Genomic DNA, 26,274 nt, shown 5'->3' on the forward strand with positions numbered 1-26,274 from the left:
TTCTCATATTCAAAACACAAAAAACAAGAAAACAACCTCTTCCTGTTCATTTCTTCCTTCATCTTCTTCAAAAATTAACCTTTAAAAACTTTCTCCCTTCTTTTATTTGAATCCATATTTATTCAATAGCCTACTTTATCATTTAAGTGTAACACTCACTCACTCTATATATATTTATGGACTCCACTGTCACCCTTCAAACCCTAAATACGCTTAAAAAATTTTAGGTGATCCTCTAATAATAATAAAACATTATATATATATATATATATATATATATATATATATATATATATATATATATCTTTTCCTACTATCTTTCTTTTTCTTAGAATATCTCTTTAAATTTTTTGTATATAATAAAAACCACACACATAATAAATCTGATATTTTTTCAATAAATCTATTTAAAAAATAACTCTCCTATATAACTTGTTTATATTATAATAATTACTTTGTATATATTTCAAGAAAGTTATATTATAATAACCACTTTATATATCTTTTAAATATAACAAATATCTTAAATAATTAATCAACCATAAATTTGTTTAAATAAAATAATAATAAACCACATTTGAATATATATTTCTTAATTATTATAATTTTTAAGTGTGATCCATTCATAAAATACTCTATAGGAGAAACAAAGTGCACAAACCATGATACAATCATATTCTTGCATCATTTCCAAGGTGAATGAAGAGTGTGATTTGATGCTGGTCCACAAAATATACTTCATTCTTCACACTCGTGAGCATGAATCGGCTCCAAAAATTGTGAATTTTATGGTCGAGGACTGAAGAAACAAACGTAAAGGGATGCACATTGGATGTTTGCTCTTGAATATCTAATTCACACGGGATGAAACTAACAGAAAATGCAAAAACGGTAAAACACAAAAAACAAAAAACTAAACAAGAACGAAAAGCACAGCATAAATATTCAATTGTAACACCATGATTACGTAATTCACATAACCTAAGTAAGAAAAAAATCTGAAATCGTATTAGGAAATAGAACTGCAAAATGAAGAAAAACTGTTTTTATTCATCCGATGTATTTTATTTTAATTAGGATAGTACAAAAGTTTATACGTGCAAAAATAATCTTCGTGTTTGAAGCAAATAAAAAAAAGTTTTCAAATGATTCACATAGTCACTCCTTATTTCTTCCTCTAGCTGTGCTCTGTCATAAGTGCCCTATATTCATTTTCTCCTTTCCCAATTTTTTGAGTACTGCCCTTAAATTTATGTGAAAATAAAAATTAAAAATATTGTTCATGCCCATCCATCTTATTGCTCATTGCTCGAGGGTTTAAAATTTTTATTGCTACCGATGATTATTTTCATGGTGATTCAAACCATGTGTAACTCCTTTATGCACTCGAAAATCATGCTATAGTAACCTTTGTAATTCCCCTTCCATCTTCTCTAGTTCTCCTTTACATAAGTTTCTCCATAAATGCTTCAGAAAAAAGAAAGGAAATAAGCTTACCTGTGTATAATCCCAACAGAACTCATCTTAGGCTAGATCATATGATAAAAGATTTATTATCTCCATGATTGCACTTCCCACGGAGAGAATTTAGAGACTTGTAGAAACAGAATTCGAAATGTTGCATGATCAAGTGCAGAGTAGTATATAGTTCAAAACCACAGCCTTTCTGATTTGGCAACTCTGACCAAAATAAAGTCTTGGTGTTGGAAGATTAGATTGACAAGTCGGTAAAAAAATATTGCCCATTAGCTAATACATGACAAGCAAAAGGAAGTAGATAGATACTAAAGTGGAACAATTTATACTGACCCAAAATTAACTATGTGGTGTCATGTCATTGTCAGTTGGTATGCTTGGAATGGATGATATCCATTCGTCAAGTGCATTTCTTCCAATGTGATACACATTATTAATGGACCTTTCAAGTGTTTTTATTATTACAACATACAACAGAAAATGCTAAAACAAAGAAACCTTATAATGCAACCTTGAAAATGGTCCATGTGTTAATCGTCAAGCTCAATAATCTTCACAACTGAGGAATCGCCAACTTTCTGGCAAACAACAACTCGATCATGTGGCTTTATGATACCAAAAGCCTTGCCATGGTCTAAAGCAACCTTCAAAATTGATTCATTCGTTCCACTATTAGACTCGGCCTGTACCCAAAAGACATGATTTCATGTTAACAAGTTAATGACCACAAATATACTTCAGTAATACCATACTAAAACTAAACTTTGACAGTTTTGTAATGGCTAACCCCAAAATAGATAGAATAAAGGAATATTCAAATCTAAACTAGAATGTCACCCGAGATCACAGTAGTCCTAGAATATTGCTTTTGATGAGGGAAATAAAAAACGTCGGTATCGTACCAAGTTTCATTATAAGAAATAAACTAAGATTTAAGGTATAAACAGTAGTAATTTGGAAACTGGTGATTAGATGTTGAGGCCTAGGAATACTTGCAGTTGGACTAGTATTTTACTTGCTATTCTGAATTGGGGATTAAGTTAGGTTTGATTATAGAAATTATTTAATTGATTTAGGCACATTCAGTTTTAAGATTTTAAGTATTAGACAATCCGAGGTTTTCAGATCTACATTGGTTCCCATTCCCCATTTTACATTACTAAATCAATTGACGTCAAATAATTCTTACTGGGTGTCGTGGATCTGCCAGCATAGGGAAAAGACCTCTCACAATAAGTGATTGTCTTGCCTGCCATAGAATCATAAAAGGAAAGAGCAAGAACACATTAGTTTCAAAGCAGAATGTTATAATACAAGTCAAGGAAAGAATGAAAACAATCAGTCAGTTTAAATCAAGATTAAAAAATCACAGAAAAATAACATTTTTTCTCCATTTTCCCTATCAAATCAAGCTTTTTACATTTGTAAAATGCTGCCTCTTTTCATGGAAATAATACAAACAAGAAAAGTTTGTATCTGCTACGGACTATCCACAAAGTTTCAAGGCACTGCTTGTGTGATTATTCGATACACCAAAATGAAGGCACACCACAGTGCTTCTGTTAGGTTACTTTATGCCAATAACCTAATCAAGACTCTCTTCTCACCACAACTCTCGAATAAAGAATGGAAAAGTATGTATATATGTATTAAGGATGAATGAGTGAATCAGAATACAAGAATCACCCCAAGGAAGCCTAACCTTCCCTCCTCTGGAAAATATCCAGTCTGAACAAATTCTCCGATCCCCTCTCCCCCTACTTAGTTTATTATTTATACCTTCTCTCTCTTCTAACAACTATAACATATTACTCTCCTTACACGTGTCTCACACGTGTCTAACTCATTCTCTTTTATTCCTAACATTACTCCCCCCCTCAAAATCAACCTTGTCCTCAAGGTTGAAGTTAGGGAACTGTTATTTGCCTTAATGCTCCTCTTCCCTTCCCAGGTGATGCCCTCCAATTCAAGTCTGGAGGCTTGGGTGGTGGCAAATCCTCCTCCAATATCTTCCATTCTTCCTGGATTCTATCAACTTCCAACATTCTGCTCCTCGAATCCTCCACCGATGTCTTCCATTCTTCCTGCTCAATCTCCATGCTCAACTGCCACCAATCTACTTTCATTTTTCCCAGGGATGCCAAACAGGTAGCTCCTAAATTCACATCCAAACCTCCCGACTCAAAGAAATAAAGTTTGTCTCTGATTTCTAATCCCTTCATCTCAACAATATATTCATTTCCAGTGCTCAATATGTCCATTTTGCTAACAGACTCACGTAGGCCACTCATCATCGCCCCCCAAACAGTATCCCAATCAGTCACCACATATGTAACATGATCTGGAACTGAATCCTGCCCAAAAAATTTTCGGAGAACCTTAATTGCATGTTTGAGATGACCCGAAGAGCTCCAGCTTTGACCATCTGTGGCTACTTTACCAACTTCTAATGCAATAAGGGCAGGAACCCCAACTGCGTTCCTAACATTACAAAACATAAAGTAGTGACCTCTAGTGTTTCTCCTCGCATTTGTTGCTTCCAAGTAGTCCCCAGCATAATCCCAAACTTCACTAGGAAATTCCAGAACCACTGTATTTAGAGTTCCATAACTAAAACGCTTCCCCGAAAAACATTTCCATTGTGGCAAAGGTGGGTACCACTGTATAGTTCCAGCCTTCAAACTGCCCAGTAAAACAGTAACAAGAACAGTATCACCAAAGAAATCGTTGTTATTTGCTGTAGAAACTTTGATTTTATAATATTGACCAGGCTCCTTGATATCATCTGACACATTTGTTACAATGTGGTTCAAGGGAATTGTGATTCTTTCTCCCAGATACTCAACAACGAAACTGTGACCCCTTATAATCATACCATGATCTCCTCCAAAACTCCTATACACTTCATCGTGATTCCAATCGGAAAGAGAAACATTATTAAGTGAAGCAGCACAATCATGCTCCAAGTGAGTGTAGTGCCAATCCCTAACTCTCCTCTCCTGAGAGTTCAAAATATCCTCATCCAGCTTTCTTTCCACCAAACTGTCCCTTTCGGAATTAAATGGTCTATTTGCCGAATTGTTTTGTTTGGTTTCTTTGTCATTGCGAAAGCAATCACTGTTCATCATTGTCGACCCAAGATCGAACGGATCACCAATCAACGAATAAGTATCTGATCTTCGCTCAATAGCCCCCACAGCCTCAACACCATTTATAATGCCAGCTCCAAGATCGACAGAAACAGAAAATGAGTGATCTGGTTTTCCCGATGCTTGTGGCACCGAATTTCCCAACTCCTGGAAGTCCTTGTTGACGCTTCCCTCCTGTAGCTCCGCTGCCAGCTCCTCACAAACGGTGTCTCGATTCAGTTCGCCGAACCTCCGCGTCAGCGCTTCCGTGAATATCTTCCAATTTGGATGTCGGGTTTTCTTCCGCCAGAAACGAATCCAATAGTAGCTCGCGCCTCTCTCCATACAGGTATATACCAACTTCATCTTCTTCCTCTCCGTCAAGTTCTATAGATCGAAAAATTTCTCTGCCTTCGCGATCCAGCCCATGGGGTCCACTCCTTCGAATGTTGGGAGTTCAATGCGTTTCATCCCGCTACGTTGCACGTCTCCTCTGTCCTTTTCCGCTTCGTCCTCCGACTTCTCTGGTGGTCGCCGTTTGCGTTCAGCGTTGACGGAATCGCGACTCCCTTCGGAGCTCCGACGCTGGTTCCTTCTTCTCCCACGGTCGCGATTAATGTTTCGTCTTCCACGGTCGCGACTCTCCTTTCGAGCCCTTCCTCTCATCTCCTCTCGAATCTCTTCCAACATGGCTTCCATGGACTCGAACTTTCCTTCCCACCTTTCCTCCAGTGCTTTCATCTTGTTCTCCATCGCGCAACTCCTCCGATCTGGATCCGGCAGGTCGGACCAAATTGTTAGGTTACTTTATGCCAATAACCTAATCAAGACTCTCTTCTCACCACAACTCTCGAATAAAGAATGGAAAAGTATGTATATATGTATTAAGGATGAATGAGTGAATCAGAATACAAGAATCACCCCAAGGAAGCCTAACCTTCCTCCTCTGGAAAATATCCAGTCTGAACAAATTCTCCGATCCCCCTCTCCCCCTACTTAGTTTATTATTTATACCTTCTCTCTCTTCTAACAACTATAACATATTACTCTCCTTACACGTGTCTCACACGTGTCTAACTCATTCTCTTTTATTCCTAACAGCTTCAAAGAGAAATTAAAGAATGTACAAAAGTCAAAGACAACATACAACACACGAGAATTGATCACTTACAAAATCATTATTCCACTGTACATAAAACTAAAGTTATCAACGTACAAAAGCTGATACAACTGGGGGAAAAAATGCATGAATAATTTTAGTCAGTAGTCTACTAGGAGCTAATTCCATCAGGTAAGCTCCACTACAGAAGAATATATACAAAGCACCAGGCTTAAAAAGTATATACCAATGCCTAAAAGACTGAGCTGACTCAAGGAACCGAATCATGCTGACTCTGACTTAATAACAGAAGGCCAGCTTCACGAATCATGTGAATATTTCATGAAACAAATTATATCCATTTATCAATTAAATACCTCAAAAGCTCCAGTGAAAGTCCATCTAAGTTGATTTGTTTTTAGTTGAGGAATGACAACAGATATCACAGGCATGGTTGGACGGTACTTGGCAATCAGCCTACAAATTTACACAATAATAGATAACTCAAATGATTTGTTAGCAAGATATCAAAAGTGCAGCATAATTAATTACTAATAAACAAGAAATGCACAAACATTTGAATTCATAACCAAAGCATGAGAAAGTTCTTAAAATAATAAGAGGCGAGTAAAGAAAAATTGAAATGAACCTTGCAGCCCTTCCGGATGAAGTAAAGCAAATAATAACAGAAGCCTTAACCTTGATGGCTGCCCGAACCTGCATGTTGACACAAGGAAATTATTCCCAAATATGTATTTTACTTATGAAAAAAAATTTAAGCAAGTGAGTAACGTAATGGCAGCGAGGGGAAAAATTAAAACTACCCTAGATAAATTTTAGTGAAAAAGACAAGAGTACCGCAGAGGAAGTTATTGATTCCAAATGAGTCATTGGCTCACCCACAAATTTGACAGCCTTCTTGAAATAAATATCTTGATTATAAACTTTCTCTGCCTGCAAAGAGGATTTGGTTAAAAAGGTATCATACTCTGTTTGAGGCCTAACTTAGTGTATGGTTTAAAGAATACATTCTAGTTCCCACCTCGGCACAAATTTTTCCAACAGTGGAAATAGTCTCCACAGGATATAATCCCCGCAAAGTCTCTGCCCCTAGAACAATTGCATCACTGCCTACACCGTAAAATGGAAAAACAAAGTAAGATACAACCATTAATAAACACCATGAAGGTGGAAGAAGTATTAACAAATAATCAGAAACAAGTAGTGAATCTAATGCTAGTTAGTGACTAGATAATTCATAAATCCGTAAAATGGGTAAAAGAGAACATTTAGAGATGATAAAACCATGGATTAGCACCACAAATTTGAAGGAGTATTAATAAAATGCTGCATATCATCTATTTAGGTTGTAGTGCTTAGGATTGCAACCTGTATATTGATGCAATAGCATTCTTTCCTTTTTTTATTTATAAAAAAAAAATAGCAGCATGCAGTGCAGCCGATGCTTTAAATCCATCAAAATCAAAACTTGACAAAATCAACTATATCAAGAAAATAAAACATACCATCTAAGACTGCATTGGCAACATCAGTTGCTTCAGCACGAGTAGGTCTTAGGTTATCAGTCATAGTGTCCACAACACGTGTGACAACAGCTGGTTTTCCAGCCATGTTACATTTGTAAATAGCCGCCTTTTGGAATAAAAACACCTGCCAAATACATATAGATACATGCAAGATTTGAGAAAATTATTATATTATGCAGGTCACAAATTTTTATGAGTATAACTGAGATGTGTGGTCCATTGGGGAGTTGTCAACAAGTTCAATACTAGGTAGTAAGAAAAAACTGCTATAAATAGCCATATGCAGAAAAACCAAACAAATGGAAACAATATCATAATACTATTATCTACTTATAAATGATACATAAATGTTGGATTCTTCTGTCCAGAATTAGAAGCTGTTAGATATATTATATCTTTTATCTTTTAGTTAGTTTGTTATTATTTCTCATTTGTATTTTGGGCTTAGCCCATATTTCTTTTATTATAAATAGAGAACCCTATGTGTGTATTTTACACAAGGGAGATTAATCCAAATATAGTTTTTCACTATATTCAACATGGTATCAGAGCAGGTTCTCTGATCTTCTTCCAGGGTCTCTGCTGTTTGCCGGCGGCCAGCCGCCATGGCCGCCGGCAGCCCCTAAAATCTCATTGGGCAGTCCATTTTTCTTCTTAAATCTCTGCCACAGTCAGCACCAGTCCAGACCCAGTGTGCCACTGCTGTCGCCGCCACTTTCCTCTGCCGTTTGCCGCTGTCCGGCCGTTTGCCGCTGTCCGGCCGTTTGTCGCTGTCCGGCCGTTTGCCGCTGTCCGCGCCGTTTGCCGCTGTCCGCGCCGTTTGCCGCCGTTCAGGCGCCGTATGCTTCCAACCACTGTAGGCCCCATCACCTCGTCAGTTAGTGATGGCAGTCCCTGTAGTTTTGTCGCTTCCAGCCACTACAGGCCCCATCAGTCAGTGATGGCAATTTAGTCCCTGCAGGCCCCATCAGTCAGTGATGGCAATTTAGTCCCTGCAGGCCCCATCAGTCAGTAATGGCAATTTAGTCCCTACAGTGAGGGGGAGTATGGTTCCAAGACAACACTACAAGTCACATATATATGGGTGTAGTCCCTGCAGTTTTGTAGATTTCAGCTACTACTGTTGATCCCATCACCCATCCATCATTGATGAGGATTTAGTGTAGTCCCTGCAGTTTTGTAGCTCTTAACTTTCAGCTACCACTGTTGATCCCGTCACTCATCCATCATTGATTGGGAATCAGTCCTTGTAGTTTGTCATTGTCCACCACTGCTTTCCTTCATCCACTTTTGAAGTTGAAGTTTCACAAGCTGCTATTAGTCCATCTATGTTTGCCTCACACTCTTGAAGACAAATCATCTAGTTCAATACTGAGTTCATCTATTCCAAGCTTAGTTCATACAATTTGTATGCTCCAGCTTGAGGGGGAGTGTTAGATATATTATATCTTTTATCTTTTAGTTAGTTTGTTATTATTTCTCATTTGTATTTTGGGCTTAGCCCATATTTCTTTTATTATAAATAGAGAACCCTATGTGTGTATTTTACACAAGGGAGATTAATCCAAATATAGTTTTTCACTATATTCAACAGAAGCAAACCTTCTCAGGTGGAAGATCTATCCCCAAATTTCCACGTGAGAGGATGATACCATCAGCTTCTCGCAATATCTCATCAAAATGAGTCAATCCCTGTTACAATTTACAGACAAAAGATGCAGTTCAAAATCAATATAAAGCACACACACCAACAATCTTGCATTACTGCTTTCATTTGTAATAAGGTTCTAAAAGATTTGAAGTTTCTCACCTCTATATTTTCAATCTTTGCAAAGATTTGTGTTTGTTTGAGGTCACCTAATTTAGAGAGAAACTCACGGGCCTGCCAAATAACAAATAGTAAAATTTCATTACATTGTTTTGAGGAAAACTACAATAAAGAAAATGACTTACTAAATCAACAACACTGTACAAGTACAATAAAACAAATTTAGAAGTTAAAAGTAAATCACATCAGAAAAATAAGTAAATCACTCTCCCTCAGGCATTGAGCATAAAGGCCCCAATTTTTTTGAAAAAAATAGTCAATGCTGTTGAGTATTTTTGGAAAAATAAATTATAAGTCCATAACTAAAATCTAAACAGTTGTTATGGCAAGAAATTCGTTAAAAAATGGTTGGTTATAATTGAATGTACAAATAATCAGTGAGTTTTTCTCAGTCCATGAATTTGAATATGTTGAGATGTATTGTGAAGAGAAAAATAATAATCTGTCAGTGTATCTATTACAACAGAGGAGCATGTATATATGTGTGTCTCAAATGCAAAGAAGATACAAAGAGATGGGACGAGGCCCATATATTTAGTTACATTTAATAGTGTTTGTGTGCGTCTGTGTGTGTATATAAAGATGAGTAAAATTATGGTTACAGTCTATGTTCCTTAAACTAAAGCTAGGTACACCCAGAAACAGCTTTATGTAGTTGTAAAGTACTATAACAAACAATTTTAACAGTTATATATAACATTCATCAGTCAAATGCCATTCCGACCATTTATTTTTAGCCTTGTGTATGCTGCGAAAGGGGAAGAGTACATTTTGTGTAGTTCAATCCTCAATTTTCAAATGTTTGAAAATTAAAATGAACATTCCATTCAGCTCTCTGAGTCTAGAGAAGGCTAGGAATAGAAATTGATACAAGAAGATCGTAAGCATCACTAGAATTCGTCATATGCTAGATAGCATTTTTGAGTGACTGATTTAGTCGCAACATTTTCCATTAATTCAAGTTTTGAACGTGTTTTCATGAAAGAGTGAAGTCTTTGTAGCAATCAATATATGAGGAAAGAGAAAAAATACATAATTAATAGGATGAAACCTATCAGCAATAACCCTTACATGGCGAACATCTTCAGCATGCCTGGTGAATGATAATGAGAGGAAGTCTATATTGTTTTGAACACCCCAAGTGCTTATTACCTGAGTTAGCGAGTGACATGACAAGATTAGCAGTACTGTAAGAATCTAACAATAAACATTGTAACTTATATCATGATAGTCTTGTGGTTGGTGTAGACAACATAGTTGATCGCACGCGCTGTTTAGACATTAAAACCTGATTGTTTTGCCGAAAAAAACAGATTTCAACAGTAAATAAAGCTGTGTGATCAATTTACAAGATGAAGAAAATCAGTTTTCTGCGGAATATAGAATTGATTTTGAAACAGCTGAAGTTTTAATTCCAAAGTGAAAATAATTTATTTAGGCTGCAGGACCCACAAAATTTTTAAAAACATACCCTATTTACACATCTAAGGTGATTCTACTTTATCTAGACAAAATCAACACTTTAAAACTCACTTTTAGAATATAATTGCCTGACACGATTTTTTTAGAATCAACTTCACAAACCAATTCTTTCAAAATCAATTTGACCGAAACCTAAAGAAAACCAATCCAGATTGTTTTGGATTCTTAAATAAGTAAAACTTTCCTCACAAATTAACAGGAATTAGTCCTCTTTCGGAAAGAAAAATTATATAACCACTGCTAAAATAAGCTATAATTTCAACAAAAATAATTCCAATTTCATCCCTAAAATATACTCATGAATATAGATTAAAAATTGAAAAATACATTCTTAAGCACAAAAGTAGAAAAGAAATTTGACCATATAATGTGCATCTCATTACTTTATGCACACAAATTTCTTATAGTTACCTCCTTATCCTTATTGGTTAGAGTGGGAAGATCAATACGAATTTGTGACACGTGTAAAGTATACAGTGACCCAGCAAGAGTAGCAGAATTTTTTATGACACATGTGACATCATCACCATTCACTTCGCTGACCTGCATTACAAAATAAAAACTAATTCACATAGTATATTAATGGGTTTGTACTATTGGAACTAGTACATGACATAATTATTAGTTTAGCCATAGATAGGAGTATAAGTGTAGTAATACATCACATCAAGAAACAGGTTTTCTTATTATAATAATAACATCTTTTTTTTAAATCAAGATAACAATTTTATTGCATCACTATACAACCTGTATCAATCATATGCAGTATTCCTGATATAATAATTATAAGAACATATCAACCTATTATCATGTTATTTAAAGTTTCCTTTCCCTATCTAAACCCTATAATAACAAAATTACAAAAATAGTCAGAAAAAACTATTTGCAGAAGCATTGAAGATAGAACTAATCCATCCAGAATTGCATTACCTCAAGCCACACTGAGGTTGTTTCACTTCCAGTAAACAGGTATTGACCAATAAAAATAGTATCACCCTTCTTCACAGCCTGCAAAATTGTAGATACCAACAACATGAGAAATAAGAAACTAAATTTGTAAAAACCACAAATTGTTATTATATAAGAATTTTAAAGTAAAATGGTCAAGATTAGAGCTACTGGAATTGTTATAATTCCTTAATTAATAATACAAAATTACGATTAACATTATATTACTCAGCATGTCTCTTATAGACACCTAAAGTAACAAAATAAAATCATTAATTACGGACTTAGAGCCTATCGGTAAATTTCAAATCTACTTGCAGACTCTCTGTTATTGGAATCTTTAGGCAAATAACAGCCTGTCTAGGAAAGACAACAGAAAGTGCTGCCATAAGTTCAGAAATTCCCTCCAGTTTTACAATTAATTCTCTCTTGCATATCTCAGAAGAGTACTAGTTTCCCTTCATATGGTCTTTTTAAATCAATATGCATGCTTCTGAGCATATTTTACAATGTCCTTGAAAATTTATAAAATATCGCATTATAAAGGAAAATCAGCCATTAAAATGCAGGCTCTTGTCCCCTATTCAGTTTTCTTATTCCTTTTGCCAAAGTACCAATATCAATGCTGCCTCTTGAGATCCATATGCCCCACCTTAATTGCAATCCTTCAACAAAATTTAATCTAAAGCATATCTGAATATTTTCCGTGGCCATCAAGGACCTACATGCATCAAGCATCAAGAAATTATGGCTTTCGGTGACCACATGCATAAAGGTATATTAGTGTAAATTTTGGAGTAAAATTGTAAAATATTTTTTTTATAAGCAAAAATTAGAAAGTAGCAGAATAATTAGGAAAAATTGAACAGAACCTAGAAGCCAGAAAAAAAGCTCTACCTAACCAAGATAGAAGTAACATGGTAAAACAGAAATTGCTTGATGCATATATATATAGAAGTAACATGTTATACATACATACATACATATATATATATATATATATATATATATATATATATATATATATATATATATGTATAACATGCCAATGTCTCTAAATGTCACAAAGATGTTAGGTGAACAATTTGATCCCAAATGAACAGATGCAGCAACCGACAAAAAAGATAACAGAATATCTTTCTACCAAATACACCAGATAACTACATATGAGAACAGGACTAAAGCCTTTTAATATCTTTGCCAGAATCAAATCCTGTAAAATTAACACATAGGGAGCTGCTTGAGATTCTTAGGCAAGCCCAATTTTCACCAAAAATACCAAAAAGATTATCTATAAAAGGGAAACTTCTGAGCAAGGCATAAACTAGTGAGAATTAGTTTCAGAACTCAGTCTTCACAATTCACAATCAAGAGGTGAAGGTGTTATAGGCCTTCGAATTAGAAAGTAATTCATATTAATTATGCTTATACAATGAATTTTACATCAGAGATCAAATGGATTTCCAAATAAACTTATCCAAAGGGAAAAATCCATTACTTAGAGGAACCTCTCATACCAGCAATAGTTTTTTTATTATTATGAAGTGAGAAAATACAAAATAGAATTTGCATGAAAATGAGACCAAGGTATCAAGAGAATAAATCTGTTTGTCTGGATTAGAAGAAAGATGGATTGAAATCTAGCAACACCGTAAGTGACTACAAGGAACTATGCATCATCAACTTTTCTTTTTTTAAAGTGGTGATCAATCTCTAAAATTTAGGTTCTAACAATGAATTAGATTTGTAGCAATGATAATAGCAGTTCACTATTGTACAAGACTTTCATAGTATTTTTGAAGAAATTCCAAGCTCATTGAGCATCCATTGGAACAAAGGTCTTCTTACTTCTCCAAGTAACCAAGTAACTACTTTAATAACATGGATGAAAGACCAAGATACCACAAGTAAACAGCTGGATAAAAATTCAGATGAAGACAACATGCACTTGACTACTAGTACAATACACATGTATGCAAACCTCAAAAAGATTCAACATAAATATAATGCCCCTTCAGAAACATTTGTTAAAACTTAAAGATACACATTACCGACCTTTGAAAGCCCATTAAAATTTAAAGGCAAAAGATTTGAAGCAGCTTCTTTGTTCTGATCAGGAGTTAAGACAACCGATGTGTCAGCCTGAAGGGAAATTGGGTGCTCAGTTTTGTTGACAACTTGTAGTTCTGGACCCACAGTATCTAGCATAACCTGGAGTTAGAAAAAAATGCATATTTATTTTAACATAAAATAACCTTCAGATAGTTTTTTTGCATTTTGAAAGCATATTAGCATAAATGTTAAGGAATTAATATCTGTTACTTTTATGATATACCATAATTCATCTTATCTATGTCATGTGCAAGGAGTAATGGTTACGGTAATCTTAGTTTCCTTGTCCAGACTTTTACATTAGATACCTATAAATGAACAGAGTGAATGTTTACAAGGCTTCAGACTGTATTAGACAAAAGTCAAAATTTTGAGCCATACAAGTTGATAATAGTTAAAAAAAGTATTAACGCATGGTAGCTTATACAAATAACATGCACCCAACTAGCAATAATCTATTTTATATTACTATTCAAGGCTACACGAGGATGATAATATTGAGGAATAGGTCAGAGGAGAAAAACACAAAATGGAAGTGGTGTAACTGTAATTAAAACATTCTTTTTAGGGAATTTGATGTTTTGCCTGTAGAGTGTAACGTATTATGTTTTACAAGTAAAAACAAAATCACTAAGGGGGTCCGTTTAATTTGTTAAAATAAAAAGTACAATAGAAAACAAAAATACTTGTGCCACGTTTTTGAATAAAAAAATAGAGTAAGAATGGCACAAAAAGAAAAGGCGAAGGACAGGAGAAAAAATTAAAATTGTTACTCATTAAAGGGACAAAGTTTTTTTCCAATGCATATCACTCCTTAAAACTGGTTTTCTTTCAAATGTAATTGTCTTTCCCACAATCCCCTTCTGCATGTTTAGTTTTCCCTTTGTGAGGCACCAAACAGAAGTTCACACTTTCCAAAGGTGAAAATTGAGAAGCAAGTATATTGCTGTGCTGGAAAAAACGTGGGTTACATAAACCCAAATGTTTTCCCAAACACACTGTTTGTGCTCTATCCCTCACCAAGCCTCTTAACTGCTCCACCAAGTTTAAGTGCCCCGTTGATATCTAAGAAAATACCATGAGCCATTTTCATCCAACATGGGTTAGCAACCAAGTTGTCATAACTTGTTCCAGTTATTCCTAGTTCTTCCTTTTGCTCCTCAAATTCAACTTTCTACCAAAAACTTATTGATAGCACTTGAGATCTAAAACAGAGAAAAATAGTTCTAAAGGGCTTGAAAGACCCTTCTCAGTTCTATCATTTATATAGATAAAAATATGATACAATACATAGATGAAAGATGAAGAGATTGTCCTAGACTGCTAGGAACAATCATTATAGATACCCCAACACACAACTGCCTACTTTAGGCCCTGCTATACTAGGTAGACTTAATAATTATTCTAACACTCCCCCTCAAGCTGGAGCATACAGATTGTATGTACCAAGCTTGGAACAAATAAACTCAATCCGAGGTCCCCTTAACGACTTAGTCAACACATCTGCGAGTTGGTCATTTGATCCAACAAACTCAGTACATATTTCTTTTGACAATAATTTTTCCCGAACAAAATGACAATCAATTTCTATATGTTTGGTTCTCTCGTGAAACACTGGATTTGATGCAATGTGAAGAGCAGCTTGGTTATCACAATACATCTTCATACTCTGGATGTTACAGAAGTTAAGCTCTTGAAGGAACTGCTTCACCCATATAAGTTCACATGTTAATGAAGCCATTGCCCTATATTCAGCTTCAGCTGTTGATCGAGCCACTACATTTTGTTTCTTACTTTTCCATGAGATAATGTTTCCTCCAAGGAAAACACAATATCCAGTAGTAGATCGTCTATCAATAGGAGAACCTGCCCAATCAGCATCACAATATCCTGATACTTGAAGGCTTCCTTTTTCTTCATATAACAGCCCTTGCCCTGGAGCCTTTTTCACATACCTTAGAATTCGAATGATAGCATTCCAATGGCCAACACATGGAGCTTGCATAAACTGACTAACCACTCCAACTGCAAAAGATAGATCCGGCCTTGTAATAGTGAGATAGATTAGTTTTCCAACTAGCCTCCTATATCTCTCCGGGTCGGAGAATAATTCACCTCCTTCTGTTGTTAATTTCTGATTTGGATCCATAGGGCTATCAACCGGTCTACAATCAATCATGCCTGTTTCTTGCAAAATATCCAGAGCATACTTCCTTTGGGAGATTACAACTCCATCTTTTGACTGAGCTACTTCAATGCCTAGGAAGTATTTGAGGCTCCCAAGATCCTTGGTTTGAAAATGTTTACACAAGTACTCCTTCAATTGAGATATTCCAGCAGCATCATTTCCTGTAATAACTATATCATCAACATATACTATCAAGTAAACACATTTCGCGGGAGACGAATGATAATAAAAGATTGAATGATCTGCTTCACTGCGTTTTAGCCCAAATTTTTGAATAATGGAGCTAAACTTTCCAAACCAAGCACGTGGTGATTGCTTGAGCCCATATAGAGATCGGTTCAATTTACAAACCATACCAGACTCCCCCTGAGCAACAAACCCCGGAGGTTGCTCCATATACACTTCTTCCTCAAGATCACCATGGAGAAAGGCATTTTTGATATCCAACTGATGAAGTGGCCAATGACGAATGGCAGCCATGGCAAAGAACAATCGAATGGTAGTCATCTTGGCCACGGGAGAAAAGGTGTCACAATAATCAAGACCATAAACCTGAGTGTACCCTTTTGCAACCAGTCGGGCTTTGAGCCTATCAATGTCACCATTAGGGCCGACTTTAATGGCATATACCCATCGACAACCAACAGCCTTTTTGCCCGGGGGAAGTGGCACAAGCTCCCAAGTATGACTGTGGTCAAGAGCCTGCATTTCTTCAATCATGGCTTGTCGCCATCCAGGATGATCAAGTGCTTCTTTCACATTTTTAGGAATAACCACAGGAGATATTGAGGATAAAAGGGAATAAAAGGAGGGCGACACTCGGTGATAACTAAGAAAATTATAAATGGGATGAGGGTTGCGAGTGGAACGAGTACCTTTTCTGAGAGCAATGGGCCAACCAGAATCATCTTCACCAGGAGGCATGACAGGAGATGGTGACGGAGAAGAATCTGAAGGAGGAGATCCACCATTTGCTGGAAGAGGATTACTCACCGGGGTACTGTGTCGAAGGATATCAGTATGGGGAGAGGAAGGTTCGGGAGGACCTTGGGCATGACTTGGACTGACTGAGGGATTGGAGATATTAGACTCAACCACGGGAAGAGGAAGGACCTGGTGGAGGATATGAACATCTTGAACAGAGGGCGAGAAGAAAGGTGTCTGTTCAAAGAAGGTAACATGGGCAGACATGTAGTACTTTTTGGTTTTAGGGGAGTAACACCGGTACCCTTTTTGAAGCCGAGAATAGCCCAAAAAGACACATTTGATCGCACGAGCAGAGAGCTTGTCGAGCCCCGGAGACATGTCGTGCACAAAACAAACACAACCAAAGACGCGAGGAGAGGTGTGAAAGAGAGGATCATTGGGAAAGAGAATGGAGAAAGGGACTTTATTATTGAGGGAGAGGAGGGCATCCTATTAATAAGAAAACATGCAGTTAAGATGGCATCCCCCCAGTGATGAACAGGAATATGAGCACTAAGCAAAAGGGTACGAGCCGTTTCAACCAAGTGTCTATTTTTTCTTTCGGCTATACCATTTTGCTGGGGTGTATGAGGACAAGTGGACTGATGTAAAATACCATGGGAGCTAAGAAGTGAAGAAAAAGTTAATGAGAAATACTCTTTAGCATTATCACTTCTTAAGACTTTAATTACATGACCAAATTGGTTCTTGATTTCATTCAAAAAGGATGTGAAAATGGGTAACAATTCAGAGCGATCTTTCATTAGATAAACCCAAGTACATCTAGAATACTCATCAATAAAAGTAACAAAATACCTAAAACCAAAAGAAGAGACGCGACTAGGTCCCCAGACATCAGAATGAATAATAGAGAAACTAGAAGTACACATTGATTGAGACCTTTTGGGAAAGACAGATCTAACATGTTTTCCTAGTTGACAGGACTCACATTCTAAAGTCTGAAGACCACTAAGTTCAGGACACATCTTTTTTAACTTTGACAAGTGAGGATGGCCAAACCGATCATGTAACACTTTAGGGGGAAGAGCTGCAACACAAGATACCCGTGGGCGAGATCCAAAATGGTATAAACCTCCAGCTTCATATCCTTCTCCAATCTGTCTCCCCGAGCCACGCTCCTGTATAACAAAAGATTTTGAATCGAAAGTTATTGAACAATGTAACATTTTGGTTAACTGACTTAGGGAAATTAAATTGAATGGACAGTTAGGGACAAAAAGAACAGATTTCAGAGTTAGAGAGGGAGACAGGGAGACTTGACCGACTCCCTTTGAACAAGTTTTAGAGCCATTTGCAAGGGTAATGAAATGGGGTTTTTCTTGGAGGGAAAGGGTTGAGAACAATGAGGTATTACCAGAAATGTGATCCGAAGCACCCGAGTCAATTACCCATGAATTTAGACCTTCCATGGATTGAGACATGCAAGCTGTGGACGTACTTGGGGATTGAGATGATTGCGCCAAACTATTAGACTTTAATCGCAGATACTCTTGATACTCTTCCTCAGTGAACTTGGAGTTGGAAGTGGAAGTTTCAGCCTTAGAGATATTGACGGTTTTTGAAGGAAAGCCATGCAAGGAGTAGCAGTTTTCTTGGGTGTGACCCACCCTCTTACAGTAAGAGCATTGTGGACGTCCCCGACCTCCACGTCCTCCTCCTCTAGTGCCACGTCCTCCTCTTCCTCGCGTGGCAACCATGACAGATGGTTCCATTGTTTCATAAGCTTCCTGAGACTGAGGCACAGGAACACGAAGAAGACGTGTGGTCAAGGCTTCCAAGGAAGGGACCTCATGACTTGTCAGAAGTTGATCTCTGATACCAACTTGAGATCTAAAACAGAGAAAAATAGTTCTAAAGGGCTTGAAAGACCCTTCTCAGTTCTATCATTTATATAGATAAAAATATGATACAATACATAGATGAAAGATGAAGAGATTGTCCTAGACTGCTAGGAACAATCATTATAGATACTCCAACACACAACTGCCTACTTTAGGCCCTGCTATACTAGGTAGACTTAATAATTATTCTAACAATAGCTACTCATAAAGGTTGACAAACTCTCCTTCAGATTGTTAATGAGGAGATTGTATTAAAGTACTCATAAATTTAAGCTTTCTTTAAATATCAAAAGGAATTGGTCTACACTTTTTTAGTAATGCATAAATTCTTAAACATTATATTAAATATAAAAAGATAATTGACAAAAACTATGTGAATTATTAGAGTATAAAAAGAACTGAATAATAAGTATTAAAATAATTTAAAATTTCAACAAATTACCTTGTTCTTTTTTTTACATAAATTTAAGCTTTCTTTGAATATCAAAACGAATTGGTCTACACTTTTTTAGTAATGCATAAATTCTTAAACATTATATTAAATATAAAAAGATAATTGACAATAACTATGTGAATTATTAGAGTATAAAAAGGACTGAATAATAAGTATTAAAATAATTTAAAATTTCAAAAAGTTACCTTCTTCTTTTTTTTACATGTAAAACAAATATTATACAATGGAAAGGGTACTTTAGCAAAACTTGTATTGTTTCGTCCAGTATCCATACGATCACACAACACAAAATACAAAACTGTTTCGCATTGTGCATCAATCATCAAACAGAAAACATGATAAAAAGTTGTCTTGTAGATGAATTATCTCAGAGAGTGCATCAAACACACCATAAGTATCTGATAGACCCTGGTTAGTTTATAAGAGGAGGGAGAGAACTAGATGACTTAACTGTCTTAACGGTTAAGTGGCTGTTAGTAAGTGGGCGGGAAAAGCTGGTATTATAAATACCTCTATTAGAAAAGGGTAGAGGACTTTTGGTGATTGTAAGATACATAACAGGTTCTAGGAACTCTCGTTGAGAGAGGTTATGCTCTCGTGACATTCATTGTACATTGAGATTACTTGTGAATAACAGCATTCTTTCATTCTTTCTAGTGTTCTGTGTGTGAGAGAGTGCATTGTGGATGGGTTTCCTAATTAGAAACCTAACATTTTGGTTCGACCTACCAGATCCGAGACGAGGTGCGAGAGAATTAACATGGAGGGAAGGGTTGACGGAAGATTCAATATGATGGAGGGACGGTTGGAGACGGTAGAACTTGCAGTTGACGGGAGTGCTACGCCAAGATACGGTTGCGATTCGTCAAGAATTGAAGGAAATCATGAGGATGTTGGGAGGACGACAGCACCAGCGGAGGATAGTCAGTCTTCGGTCAATGCAAATGTACAGCAAGACGAGAACGAGGGGGGAGGAAGAATCGGGAAACACAAGCACCCTCCGAATTGGAGGAAGAGGGTCGAATTGCCCACATTTGAAGGTCCAGATCCACTCAATTGGATCAACTGAGCCGATCGTTTCTTTGACCTACAAGGGGTAGAGGAAGATGATGAGAAATTGCAGCTGGCATACATAAGAATGGAGGGCAGTGCCGGGTATTGGTTCCGATTTTGGAAGGAGAAGGCCAAGAACCGGTCTTGGGCGGGGCTGAAGGAAGCACTGGTAGCGCGATTTGTGGAAAGTAGCAGGGGAACCATTTTTGAAAGGTTGACCACCATCAAGCAGACCGGGACGGTGGACGAATTTATCAAAGAATTCGAAATCTTGGTAGGACAAACATCGAAGCTACCAGAGGAGATTCTGCTGCGGTATTTCATGGGTGGTTTACAGGAACCGATACGCAGCCAGGTGCGATTACTAGACCCTCAGGAGTTGATGGTCGCAATACGTATGGCGCGCGACGGGGAAGCCTTGCATGTGGGTACGAAAACAGGAGGAATGGGGAGAGGCATGTAGAACTGGACTAGGCCGATCGGGACGGTGTCTCGAGTTAAACCCGTCCGTCAAAACTCGGGCCGAACGGGTCCAATAGAGAGTGGAGGGTCTGTGCGCAGAGAAGTAACCCAGGTGAGTATAGCGGCATCGAACAGCGTCGAAAACAGAGGCCGAAACTTCCGCAACTTACCTTACGCGGAATACGTGAAATGCACGGGAAGAGGGCAAGTGTTTTAGGTGTGGGGAGCCTTTCGAACCTGGACATCAATGCCCAGAAAGGAGTTTGAGAATGTTGATCTTGGCGGAGGACAAAGAGGAGAACGAAACCGCTAGTGAGTCAGAAATGACCCAGTTGCAGATGGAACTCTCGGCATGTTCTGCTAGGGGCCTAACGCACGCTAAGACGATGAAGATGCAAGGAGAGATCAAGGGGAGAAGGGTGATAGTATTGGTTGTGTTAGATATATTATATCTTTTATTGTTTAGTTAGTTTGTTATTATTTCTCATTTGTATTTTGGGCTTAGTCCATATTTCTTCTGTTATAAATAGAGAACCCTATGTGTGTATTTTACACAAGGGAGATTAATTCAAATATAGTTTTTCATTATATTCAACATGGTATCAGAGCAAGTTCTCTGATCCTCTTCTGGTGGTCTCTGCTGTCTGCCAGCGGCCCCGCCATGGCCGCCGGCAGCTCCTAAAATTTCAGTCGGCAGTTCATTTTCTCTTCTTCTCAGTACAGCCATTGTTTGCCGCTGTACAGCCACTGTTTGCCGCTGTCCAGGCGCCGTTTGCCGCTGTCCAGGCGCCGTGTGCTTCCAACCACTGTAGGCCCCCATCACACAGTTAGTGATGGCAGTCCCTGTAGTTTTGTCGCTTCCAGCCACTACAGGTCCCATCAGCCTCATCAGTCAGTGATCGCAATTTAGTCCCTACAGTTTTATAGCAGTCAACCGCCGCGGCAGTCGCTACCGCCTCAGACAGACGCAACTGCGTCAGTTCTTCTTGGGCTAGAGTTTAGCCCGATCTTCTTGTGATACATTGCTAAGTATCACCACTTGGGAGTTGTCCAGCAAAGAATTTTGGACCTCCAACATATCTTTGGATCTTTGATGCCTTTGTTTCAGCATTGTAGCTTAATATTTGGTTTTGTTTTAGTGGTCCAGCAACTGTGATATTTCACATTTCCGCCCTTCACACTAAGGGGTAGTACGTTTCCAAGACACTGCAAGTCACATAAATATGGGTGTAGTCCCTGCAGTTTTGTAGATTTCAGCTACTACTGTTGATCCCGTCACCCATCCATCATTGATGAAGATTTAGTGTAGTCCCTGCATTTTTGTAGCTCTTAGCTTTCAGCTACCACTGTTGATCCCGTCACTCATCCATCATTGATTGGGAATCAGTCCTTGCAGTTTGTCATTGTCCACCACTGCTCTCATTCATCCACTTTTGAAGTTGAAGTTTCACAAGCTGCCGTTAGTCCATCTATGTTTGCCTCACACTCTTGAAGACAAATCATTTAGTTCAACACTGAGTTCATCTATTCCAAGCTTAGTTCATACAATTTGTATGCTCCAGCTTGAGGGGGAGTGTTAGATATATTATATCTTTTATCGTTTAGTTAGTTTGTTATTATTTCTCATTTGTATTTTGGGCTTAGTCCATATTTCTTCTGTTATAAATAGAGAACCCTATGTGTGTATTTTACACAAGGGAGATTAACTCAAATATAGTTTTTCATTATATTCAACAGGTTGATAGCGGAGCTAGTCACAACTTCATTAATAGAGAACTGGTGGAGGAACTGGGATTGACCACAACAGACACTAAGTCGTACATGGTTAGTCTGGGGGATGGGTGGAAGAAGGAGACCCGAGGTTGCTGTGAAGGGGTGCAAATTCGTATAGGGGACGTGGAGGTCACAACGAGAGTACACTTGTTTGACTTGGGAGGTGTGGATGTGATTATGGGGTAGAATGGCTAGCTATGCTGGGGAAGGTGGCTCTAGATTGGAGCAACCTGACAATGACCTTCAACCAAGAGGGTAAGGAGGTGACTATCAAGGGGGATCCTAAACTAGCCAGAAGCTTGGTGACTCCGAAGGCGCTATTAAAAATAAAGGAGGCAGAGGCATGGATGTTAGTCTGGAAATTGGGCGAGATGGAGAAGAGGGATGGGGAAATTAACAAACAGGGAATACAGAGGACCAGAGAAGGGAGATGGATGAACTGTTGAACCAGCATGCAGGGGTGTTTCAAGAATTTAATGGGTTGCCACCCGAAAGACGTATGGCACATCAGATACCCCTAAAGGAGGGAGTAGACCCGATAAATGTAAGACCCTATAGATACCCACATATCCTAAAGAATGAGATAGAAAAACAGGTGGCGGATATGCTACAAACCGGGGTAATTCGGCCAAGTACCATCCCATACTCCAGTCCTGTCATAGTGGTGAAGAAGAAAGACGGCTCTTGGAGATTTTGTGTGGACTACAGAGCCTTGAATCGCGCCACGATCCCCGACAAGTTTCCCATCCCAGTTATAGAAGAGTTGCTAGACGAGTTGAGAGGAGCGAGGTACTTCTCTAAGGTGGACCTGAAATCTGGATATCACCAGATATGCATGGGGGAGAAAGATATACCAAAGACATCCTTTAGAACACATTTGGGGCATTTTGAATTTGTGGTAATGCCATTTGGCTTGACCAATGCCCCATCGACCTTTCAAAGCTCCACGAACGAGTGCTGCAACCTTACATAAGGAGATTTGTCTTAGTCTTCTTCAACGATATTCTGGTTTACAATCAAACATGGGTTGAGCATATGAAACATGTAGGGATGGTGCTGGCGAGGTTGGAGGAGAATTGCTGGGTCGCCAATCAGAAGAAGAGCGAATTTGGAAGAGTCCAAATTGGATACTTAAGCCACTTGATCTCAGAGAAGGGGGTAGAGATGGATCCAAGAAAAGTTAAAGCAGTGGTAGGATGGGAAAGGCCGAGGAATGCGAAGGCATTGAGGGGGTTCCTTGGGTTGACGGGATATTACTGTCGATTCGTCAAAGACTATGGCAAGGTGGCTAAACCCTTGACCGAATTATTGAAGAAAGGGGAGTACAAGTGGAATGAGAAGGCGGAAGAGGCGATGAGACGATTGAAGGAGGCAGTGACCACAACACCCGTACTGATATTACCCGATTTTGAGAAGCCATTCCACATAGAATGTGATGCCTCGGGAGGAGGAGTCGGAGCAGTCTTGACACAGGACAGGAGGCCTATAGCGTATTTTAGCAAAGCTTTACCTGCTGGATCATTAAACAAATCGATCTACGAGAAAGAGCTTATGGCACTGGTGATGGCCATACAACATTGGCGACCTTACTTGTTGGGATAGCGGTTTGTTGTGCACACCGACCAAAAGAGCTTGCGACATTTGTTGGAGCAGAGAATCACGACCCAAAACCAATAGAATTAGCTGGCCAAACTGCTTGGGTATGATTTCGAAATAGTTTATAAAGCCGGCAAGTCTAAGAAAGCAGTAGATGCCCTATCCAGAAGAATGGAGGAATCGGAGGAAGGGGAAAAAGAACTGAAGGTGCTGTCCAAACCCTATTGGCAGAGTTTTGAAGAGGTGATGAAGGAAGTAGAGGAGGATGCTTATCTGAGGAAGATAGTGGAAGACATCAAGAAAGACCCAGACTCACACCCTCCTTTCACGCTAGAAAATGAGAGGCTGCATTACAAAGGAAGGTTGGTGGTATCAACTCAGTCAACGTGGATTCCAAAACTGTTGGCCGAGTTCCACCTAACCCGGACTGGGGGACATTCGGGGATATACAGAACCTATAGGAGGGTGGCCCAGTCACTTTACTAGGTGGGAATGAAAAAGACGGTGACAGATTATGTGGCGGGATGCTTAGTGTGTCAGCAGCATAAGTATCTCACGTCTTCCCCTCAGGGTCTGCTGCAGCCACTACCCATTACAAATGTTGTGTGGGAAGAAATCAACATGGATTTCATAGTTAAACTACTGAAGTCGAATGGGTATGATGCAGTAATGGTAGTAGTAGATCGCTTAAGCAAATATGGCCATTTCGTGCCACTGAAACACCCATATTCAGCACGCACCATAGCTAATGTGTTCATAAGGGAAGTGGTCCGATTACATGGAATACCAGCTTCAGTGGTAAGTGACCGTGACCCTTTGTTCATGAGTATTTTCTGGAAAGAATTATTCAAGAGACAAGGAACTCAACTGCAAATGAGCACGGCTTACCATCCAGAAACAAATGGGCAGACAGAAGTATTAAATAGAGTTCTAGAGGGATATTTACGTTGCTTTTGTTCGGAACAACCGAAGGGGTGGAGTGGGATTTTACCCTGGGCGGAATACTGGTATAACACCAGTTTCCAAGGAGCTGTGAAATGTACTCCTTTCGAGGTGGTTTATGGCCGACAGCCCCCATCATTGCACAGGTTTATCCCAGGGGAAACGGCTGTGGAAGCAGTTGCTCAAGAATTACAGACACGAGACGAAGCTTTGAAACAATTGAAGTTTCATTTAGTACGGGCACAAGAGCTCATGGTCAGACAAGCCAATAAGAAAAGGAGGGCAGCAGGTATTGAAGAAGGAGATTGGGTATATCTCAAGATTAGACCACATAGACAAACATCGATGCCATCTAAACTGCACACTAAGCTGGCGGCACGATATTATGGGCCGTATCAGGTTGAACAAAAGGTGGGGAAAGTGGCTTATAAACTCCAGCTACCACCATCAGCTCGTATACACCCGGTTTTCCATGTTTCCCAATTGAAGAAGGTTGTGGGAGAAAGGACCGTGGAGAAGGAGCTGCCTGAAGATCTGCAGGGGGAAGGGCCATCTTATTGGCCTACTAAGGTTCTTGACCGAAGGCAAATAAAAAGGAGAGACGAGGAAGTTCCACAAGTGCTGGTTGAGTGGCAAGAAGGAGGCCGTGATGGAGCAACATGGGAGGATGTCATTACCATACGTGATCAATACCCAGAATTCAACCTTGAGGACAAGGTTGAACATGGGGCGGTGGGTAATGATAGACCCTGGTTAGTTTACAAGAGGGAGAGAACTAGATGACTTAACTGTCTTAACGGTTAAGTGGTTGTTAGTAAGTGGGCGGGAAAAGCTGGTATTATAAATACCTCTATTAGAAAAGGGTAGAGGACTTTTTGTGATTGTAAGGTACATAACAGGTTCTAGGAACTCTGTTGAGAGAGGTTATGCTCTCGTGACATTCATTGTACATTGAGGTTACTTGTGAATGACAGCATTCTTTCATTCTTTCTGGTGTTCTGTGTGTGTGAGAATGCATTGTGGGTAGGTTTCCTAATTAGAAACCTAACAGTATCACAGTAGTACAAGTAACAATACTAAACTGGATGGATTCATAGCATATTTGGCACTTGATAGAAGATTGATCAACTGTATTTATTACATACCAACTAATTTGTTATGCATCCAAGTGCTAGGGGAACTCAATCTAAAAAGGTACCTACTAAGGAGGATAACTTGAACTATATAAGCAAATATAGAATTATTTTGCAGATAACAATCATAACTATCATCACTTCTATTTGTAACAATCAAACTCTTCAAAATAAAAATATGTTGAAATGAATAGGAAGATTCTAAAGATATTTTCTCCTAATCAA

At 38.4% G+C, this 26,274-nt stretch overlaps 2 protein-coding genes across 2 annotated transcripts; both read right to left on the reverse strand.

Annotated features, from left to right (window-relative positions):
* Positions 1 to 1,780: 1,780 nt before the first annotated feature.
* On the reverse strand, positions 1,781 to 13,716 carry LOC124822040 (pyruvate kinase 1, cytosolic-like). Its single transcript, XM_088096378.1, has 13 exons — positions 13,564 to 13,716; positions 11,491 to 11,568; positions 10,972 to 11,103; positions 10,150 to 10,230; positions 9,061 to 9,132; positions 8,853 to 8,942; positions 7,230 to 7,374; positions 6,746 to 6,834; positions 6,562 to 6,657; positions 6,353 to 6,420; positions 6,081 to 6,180; positions 2,666 to 2,725; positions 1,781 to 2,159 (listed from the first exon to the last, which is right to left on the reverse strand). Exons 1-13 carry the CDS (start codon positions 13,714 to 13,716, stop codon positions 2,007 to 2,009), a joined length of 1,317 nt encoding a protein of 438 aa, XP_087952504.1. The 3' UTR covers positions 1,781 to 2,006.
* Positions 13,717 to 17,510: 3,794 nt separating this feature from the next.
* Positions 17,511 to 18,752, reverse strand: LOC148194040 (uncharacterized). The gene is made up of 2 exons (XM_088097600.1): positions 18,150 to 18,752; positions 17,511 to 17,913 (listed from the first exon to the last, which is right to left on the reverse strand). Exons 1-2 carry the CDS (start codon positions 18,505 to 18,507, stop codon positions 17,876 to 17,878), a joined length of 396 nt encoding a protein of 131 aa, XP_087953726.1. The 5' UTR covers positions 18,508 to 18,752; the 3' UTR covers positions 17,511 to 17,875.
* Between the last annotated feature and the right edge of the window lie 7,522 nt (positions 18,753 to 26,274).

Source organism: Vigna umbellata, chromosome 8, assembly GCF_029865625.1.
Source record: "Vigna umbellata cultivar VRB3 chromosome 8, Vumbellata_1.0, whole genome shotgun sequence".
NCBI lineage: Eukaryota > Viridiplantae > Streptophyta > Magnoliopsida > Fabales > Fabaceae > Vigna > Vigna umbellata.